General features: G+C 42.6%; 1 protein-coding gene across 1 annotated transcript in view; it reads right to left on the bottom strand.

Annotated features, from left to right (window-relative positions):
* syne1a (spectrin repeat containing, nuclear envelope 1a) overlaps nt 1–7850 on the bottom strand; it is a 177173-nt gene that overhangs the window by 1167 nt on the left and 168156 nt on the right. The window contains exons 136-143 of the mRNA XM_066677827.1: nt 7287–7345; nt 6841–6967; nt 4370–4581; nt 3040–3240; nt 2800–2928; nt 2472–2684; nt 2077–2169; nt 1393–1451 (exon numbers count right to left, since the gene is read on the bottom strand). Coding sequence (XP_066533924.1) covers nt 1393–1451; nt 2077–2169; nt 2472–2684; nt 2800–2928; nt 3040–3240; nt 4370–4581; nt 6841–6967; nt 7287–7345 — 1093 coding nt within the window. The remainder of the gene's footprint in view (nt 1–1392; nt 1452–2076; nt 2170–2471; nt 2685–2799; nt 2929–3039; nt 3241–4369; nt 4582–6840; nt 6968–7286; nt 7346–7850) is intronic.

Raw genomic sequence — 7850 nt, 5'->3', positions numbered from 1 at the left:
TGTCACAAGTGGAGCCTTTTCCTAGCACTAATTAAATCTGGTGTTTTTTACTGAGAAGAGGCAGAGGAGTGGGCCGCACTGAGTCCACTATGTGAAGGTTCAATGTCATGGCCATTTCCAGCCAGACTGAGGAACGCTAACAATCCTCTCCCAGAGCTGAGATACGAGTAGAAAAGAACATCGTGTTCTTTAACCTCAGAGCTGAGGAAGGCAGGCCAGTGATGTCCTAAAGTAGCAGGAGATATTTAATTAAAGAATATCTGATGAGTTATGAGCGCCACTTCATTTCTATCAGCTCTTTAACCGGGTGACCAGATCTGAGATGGTGAAAAAGACGACACGTCTCCGGGGGGGGGGCGCACTACTGACGTGCAGACTGACCAATTAAATGTTTACAGAGAAGGTTATTGACCAATAACGGTAGCTCTACTGTCAGACCGTCCAATCAGAAGATTTTAGACTACTTCACCACAACCCCTTCTCACTCAAGCGAACCAATCGGAGTAGGGGAGGGCGGGACTAGTTTGTGAACGAAACTTCTCGAAATTCTATGTAAGCTCTAGAAAAACAAAATGTCCCGGACGTTTGTGAAATTCCGCCCGGACATTTTTTTTAAGACTAAAAAAGAGGACATGTCCGGGTAAAAGAGGACGTCTGGTCACCCTAATTGGATCTATAATAATGAATGTATGTTTCACTAAACTATAATTATAGGGGCAGATAGCCAGTGAGGCTTGGCATATTTCTTCTTAAAATGTTTTGAGAAAAATATGGAAAATATTTTATGTAAATGGTTAGTGTTTTGTGTAATAAGACATTTTATTTTATATATATATATATATATATATATATATATATATATATATATATATATATATATATATATATATATATATTTTTTTTTTTTTTTACGTATGGTTCAGTGAGTTTAAAAAAATGGTTCTTAAAAAAGCATTGCTTGCTCAAAAAAAAAAAACAAGCTGCAAATACAATGAGTGCAACAGAACAAAACTGGATGATTAAATAAACAAATCATACAAAATAAATGTTTAAATCTTAAAAGATATATTACATATTATCTTTATTCTAGAACATAGAGAGATGATGGATCTAAAAGTCCCAGCTTTTTCTTGCTTAGCGCATAGAGGGACAAAAACTGAGTCGTCCTGCAATAACACACTTAATAAAAACGGAATGCTCAGATGGAGTGTGTCAGAACAGGAGAACACTGAGCTCTGCGGTGACGACCATTACAGAACGAATAAACTCTTTTATAAACGCTTCACTTTCTGGCTCCCACTTAACAAAAGGCCTCTCAGTTTTTGTGCCTCTGGACTTCCACCTTCAGTTCCATCATCCCCCCCATGGTTCTAGAGTCCAGGAGAGATGTACCTGCGGCGTGGGTGGCTGGCTGAGGGTCCTGCTTCTGACACAATACATTTGCTCCGTAGCTGTTTTGCAATGAGCAAAAGGGAGGGAGGGGGTAAAAGAAAGAAAGAATGTTTCAGTCCAAGCAAATAAAGACAAAGCTTGTGGTCACAAGCAGAGGCATATAGCCAGGCCATCAATCATCCATAACAATGAAAGCAAAAGGCAGCAGCAAAATAATCCAGGCAGGATGGCAAAAGGATTCAGCATAACGCAAGAAACCCAGCTTTCCAGAAGACTTTGTTTTGTAAGAAATTGCTCAGAGGAGCAATCGTCACTGACGGATATTAAAAACATGTCTGAAGTGTAAAGCCAGCGTTTCTTGTATGTTTCTCTCTTTACGAGATCAACTTGTGAAGTATTTCTCAAGGACAAAAAAACAAGCAAAGTCCCAGACATTTCATGCTACATAAGCACCAAAGACAAGTTTTCATTTTTGATTTATTTTAAAGCCAGTGTCCGTGTGTTATATCTTTTCTACGTTACTGACAAATCCGGGTAAATCTTGTTTGCAAGAGACCCTCGTTTAAAAAAGGCCAGAAATATTCCCACCACCAATTCCTGTAGCTGTACAGTCTGTCCACCGCAGGGTGCAGACAGCTACTGCGTGCCACATCCAATACAAATAAAGGAGAATGAATTAATTACCGATTGATGCTGAACAGGCACACTGACCACAGACACAGGACTGGCAGATCCAGACGTGTCGGCGTCATCAACCGCAGACCAGACGGACAGGTCCTGAGAAGCAGGAAGATTCAGAGATAGCAGTGGACTGCTTTTTTTCATTTGGATTACAGTGTTCTGATTTACCTCAGTCTCCCTCCCAGTGTCGACAGTACATCTGTGTTATGCCCCACATTGGAATATCATAGATCTATGATACTGCTGCCTACTGGACAGGCCTATTATCTTGCGAACTAAAATGTCTTGCTGTGTGAAACACCACATCCCTGTCCCCAGTATTTAATGAGGTCACATACCAAAGCATTTTATTATTTTTTAAGTAAAGGTCCTGTAAAATTGTGGTGTCTTGAACTGACCTGTGTGTCTCCAAAGGCCTGCAGCTCTCTCTCCAGCAGCTGCAGGTCAGAGGCCACGGCTTTGAGCAGCAGGCGGAGACGGTTCCCAATCACGTGCACCCTCTCTTGAGCCTCCAGACACTCGCTGCCCTGAGCCTGAACCAGCAGCTGCACAGAGAGCTCCTGCAGCACGTTCACCCTCTGCTCCGACTCCATGAGCTCCTGCTGAATTTGCTGCACAACAAAAAAAGAAAACAAGTCACTTACTAATAACTATGTATTTGTTTTGGGCTTCCACGACTGGACAGATCAAGCTTCTCCTGAGTGAACGGAGTAAACTGCAGTGTACCTGAAGTGCTCTGTGATGGGCTTGAAGTGTGGGGTGGTCCAGTCCTGGTGAGATGGGAATGATTTCATGTCTCCTTCTGTCAGTGTTCTCCAACCAAAGCAGAATGCCATGACTCAGCTCATGGAACTCCTGCACATACACATACAAAAAGACGAGTCAGTTTTGCATTGAATAAGGAATAAATGGCAGGTCTGTCTAATAAACGAGTATTGTCTTTTATGTGTGTGTGTGTGTACACACCTGACACTGCATAAGACCTTCTTGCAGTGCTCCCCTCCACTGCTGTAAAGACTTGCTCAGTCGATCCCAGCGTGTGTTCATCTCCTTCAGCCTCTCTCTCAGCTTCCTGCTCTCTTCTGAGTCTGACTGGAGGAGCCCAACACTGCTCAGGTTGATGGACAGGACTTTGGACTTGTGAGCATCCACAGCCTTCTGCAGCTCCTATTGAAAACATGAAGCAATGAAGCGATGACTTATGGGGGCAGGTACTGGAATATCACAGTTTTAACATGGATCCAACTGCAGATGGAGTGCTTGGAAAAATGAGGGTGGAATATTTTGTATCCATATGTCATCCCCGGGCACTGTGGCTAGGACTGCCCACCGCTCTGGGCCTGTGTGCTCACTGCCAGGAGTGTGTTCCAGGTGCAGGCAGCTGCCTCCCCCTGTGTGGTTCTGACCCAGGGCACTGCTAGCTGACCAGTCCCAAGTGATCGGAGGGGCCTACTGGGTTCATACACTTCTAGCAGAATTATATTTTGTTCCGACGTAATTTATTGATTTATAAACAATTAATAGCACTTTAAAATCAATCCTGTGTTTAATTGGCAGCCAGTGCAGTGACCTGAGGACAAGAGCGATGTGCTCGATTCTCTTGGTTCTGGTAAGAGTTCTAGCTGCTGCATTTTGAATAAGCTGCAGCTGCCTGACTGTGGACTTGGGAAGTCCAGTAAAGAGACCATTGCAGTAGTCCAGCTGCTAGAAATGAATACATGAATGAGTTTTTCTGGTTGTGACACATAGCCTTTGAACTTTAATATGTTCTTGAGGTGATTAATGGCATATTTTGTTATTGCCTTTATTTGGCTATTAAAGATTAGATCTGAGTCCAGGATTACGCCGAGATTTCTGACCTGGCCTTTAGAGCGCTGCTGTTAAGCCTCATTCAACAGACTCTCAGCCACACGCTATGGATTTTTGAGGATTACATTCCCTAGCCCCAGTGAATCGGCACTTGATGCAGCAGTCCGAGTATACAGCTCTGATGCATTCACTTACATCTGACATCAGCTGAAATAGCTAATAGCAACCTACACACAGTCAAACAAGACAACATTTCCTAACGTACATGAGCTATTTTAATTAAGTGTGTCTGTACATGAGTAAAATTAACATCTGTATATAGGTCAATTCTGCTTTGAAACTAGTTTGATTTATGAAATTGACATCAGTGCCAAGCACCTTCTCTCTTGCCAACACAACAGTACTCATATTACAAACACCCTCTCCAGTGAGTGCACACTATACTGTGTGTATTTGCAGTGAACAGTGTGCTGTAGCATATGCATACCTTCAATTTTCTGATCCTCTGCTCAATGGTGTGTATATCTGAGCTCAAATGTTTCTCTTTAAGCATGGCTAGCTCCGCCTCCATCTGGCTAAGCCACGCCTCCATTCCCTCCAGGTCAGAGGTGAGCTGCTGTATTAGTAAGAGTTCCTCTCTCTGACTCTGCTGCGAGCTATGGGACTGAGCCTGGATCAGCTCCCAGCGCTCAATCACACCTGCAGGACAATTAGTTCCATATCAGACCATCTCTACAGGCAATAAACACAACACAACCTTTACACAAAATGTTTACATACGCTAAACATGTTTTAACTGTTGAAAATAAGCTGGACTAGTCTCAAATCTGTTTAGCGGCACTGTGTTTAGAAATACAGGAGTCCAAGCACTGTTTTGGGTGAATTTACAGATGTGTAATAGACCCTAGACAACACTGAGGAACTGTCTTCTGTGTGTCTAACGTGTACAGATGTGTCCTCGACACTACACTGTCTTCAGTGTGTCTAACGTGTACAGATGTGTCCTCAACACTACACTGTCTTCAGTGTGTCTAACGTGTACAGATGTGTCCTCAACACTACACTGTCTTCTGTGTGTCTAACGTGTACAGATGTGTCCTCAACACTACACTGTCTTCTGTGTGTCTAACGTGTACAGATGTGTCCTCCACACTACACTGTCTTCTGTGTGTCTAACGTGTACAGATGTGTCCTCAACACTACACTGTCTTCTGTACATGTTAGACACAGAAGACAGTGTAGTGTGGAGGACACATCTGTACACGTTAGACACACTGAAGACAGTGTAGTGTTGAGGACACATCTGTGTGTCTAACGTGTACAGATGTGTCCTCCACACTACACTGTCTTCTGTGTCTAACATGTACAGAAGACAGTGTAGTGTTGAGGACACATCTGTACACGTTAGACACACAGATGTGTCCTCAACATTACACTGTCTTCAGTGTGTCTAACGTATACAGATGTGTCCTCAACATTACACTGTCTTCAGTGTGTCTAACGTGTACAGATGTGTCCTCAACACTACACTGTCTTCTGTGTGTCTAACGTGTACAGATGTGTCCTCAACATTACACTGTCTTCTGTGTCTAACGTGTACAGATGTGTCCTCAACACTACACTGTCTTCTGTGTGTCTAACGTGTACAGATGTGTCCTCAACACTACACTGTCTTCTGTGTCTCTAACGTGTACAGATGTGTCCTCAACACTACACTGTCTTCTGTGTGTTTAACGTATACAGATGTGTCCTCAACACTACACTGTCTTCTGTGTCTCTAACGTGTAAGATGTGTCCTCAACACTACACTGTCTTCTGTGTCTCTAACGTGTACAGATGTGTCCTCAACACTAAACTGTCTTCTGTGTGTCTAACGTGTACAGATGTGTCCTCAACACTACACTGTCTTCTGTGTCTAACGTGTACAGATGTGTCCTCAACACTACACTGTCTTCTGTGTGTCTAACGTATACAGATGTGTCCTCAACACTACAGTGTCTTCTGTGTTTCTAACGTGTACAGGTGTGTCCTCAACACTACACTGTCTTCTGTGTGTCTAACGTATACAGATGTGTCCTCTACACTACACTGTCTTCTGTGTGTCCAACGTGTACAGATGTGTCCTCAACACTACACTGTCTTCTGTGTGTCTAACGTGTACAGATGTGTCCTCAACACTACACTGTCTTCTGTGTGTCTAACGTGTACAGGTGTGTCCTCAACACTACACTGTCTTCTGTGTGTTTAACGTGTACAGGTGTGTCCTCAACACTACACTGTCTTCTGTGTGTCTAACGTGTACAGATGTGTCCTCAACACTACACAGTCTTCTGTGTGTCTAACGTGTACAGATGTGTCCTCAACACTACACTGTCTTCTGTGTCTAACGTGTAAGATGTGTCCTCAACACTACACTGTCTTCTGTGTCTCTAACGTGTACAGATGTGTCCTCAACACTAAACTGTCTTCTGTGTGTCTAACGTGTACAGATGTGTCCTCAACACTACACTGTCTTCTGTGTCTAACGTGTACAGATGTGTCCTCAACACTACACTGTCTTCTGTGTGTCTAACGTATACAGATGTGTCCTCAACACTACACTGTCTTCTGTGTGTCTAACGTGTACAGGTGTGTCCTCAACACTACACTGTCTTCTGTGTGTCTAACGTATACAGATGTGTCCTCTACACTACACTGTCTTCTGTGTGTCCAACGTGTACAGATGTGTCCTCAACACTACACTGTCTTCTGTGTGTCTAACGTGTACAGATGTGTCCTCAACACTACACTGTCTTCTGTGTGTCTAACGTGTACAGGTGTGTCCTCAACACTACACTGTCTTCTGTGTGTCTAACGTGTACAGATGTGTCCTCAACACTACACTGTCTTCTGTGTCTAACGTGTACAGATGTGTTCTATACTCTGGGTTTTCTATGGTGTTTTGTACTAAATTCTAACCTCTGTTCTGTGTCTCTGTTTTTTCAGGGTTTCTGAGACCTGATAGATCACCCTCTTCATCCTCCAGTTCTTCCTCCGCTCTTTTCACAGCATCTATACTGCCCCGGCAGTCTCCCATTAACCGCATCTACACACACACAAACACACACACACACACACACACACACACACACACACACACACACATATTTCAAACACGTCTAATCCACCTTGAACCTTTTACACAGCAGCAACATGCATAAACACACCCCGTGTGCTTTTCCTGTGGAAAATCTCATTGATCAAACATAAGATTTAAAGTGAGTTTCAAATGAGATTCAACAAGATTAGGGTGTTAACATAGTGATGTAATTGTTATAGATCTCATGTTTACGTCATTGTACTAAGCCAAAACATGTCACTCTACTAGCCCTGGAATAAAGCATTAGAGTAGGAATGGTACTTACATAGCCCATGTATGAGGAGCTGCGACTGTGGCAGTCCAGTATGTTGCGAGCAGTTTCACCTGTTAAAGGTAGTGTGTGTGAATACAGTGTGTACACCACTGAAGTCCAGCATGCTTTATTCAAATTTCTACATCTGCTTAATAGCTCTGGATCAAATGACATGTTCAGTATCATGGACACTGACAACGGCCGTATCCACGTTATCATTTATGAATGAAAACATGACCCACACTAGCGATGAAAAGCTGGGAATCATTTTTTTTTTCATAACTATCGTTTCTCATTTCTGCAGCAATTACATACAGTGTAGATTTAAATTCTCTCAAACAGACACCAGAAGGTATTTTACCATTTTCTATTCAACACTCAAAGGTTGCTGAATAATCTGTACTGCAATTAACAATCTAAAGTTATCTCTTGGTCAGTTATTTACCAGAGATTTGAAGTTAGAAGCAATGTGGATGTTAATTTTATTATGACTTCTTTCTCAAAGTTTTTCTCAAACATTTGGAAATCTACAAATATTTTCTGATCATTTCTGGATGCTTCAAAATGTCTTAAAGT

This window comes from Hoplias malabaricus, chromosome 7 (assembly GCF_029633855.1).
Source record: "Hoplias malabaricus isolate fHopMal1 chromosome 7, fHopMal1.hap1, whole genome shotgun sequence".
Lineage (NCBI taxonomy): Eukaryota > Metazoa > Chordata > Actinopteri > Characiformes > Erythrinidae > Hoplias > Hoplias malabaricus.
The sequence above is the reverse complement of the archived record's forward strand: the minus strand, read 5'-3'. Positions and strand labels throughout refer to the sequence as shown.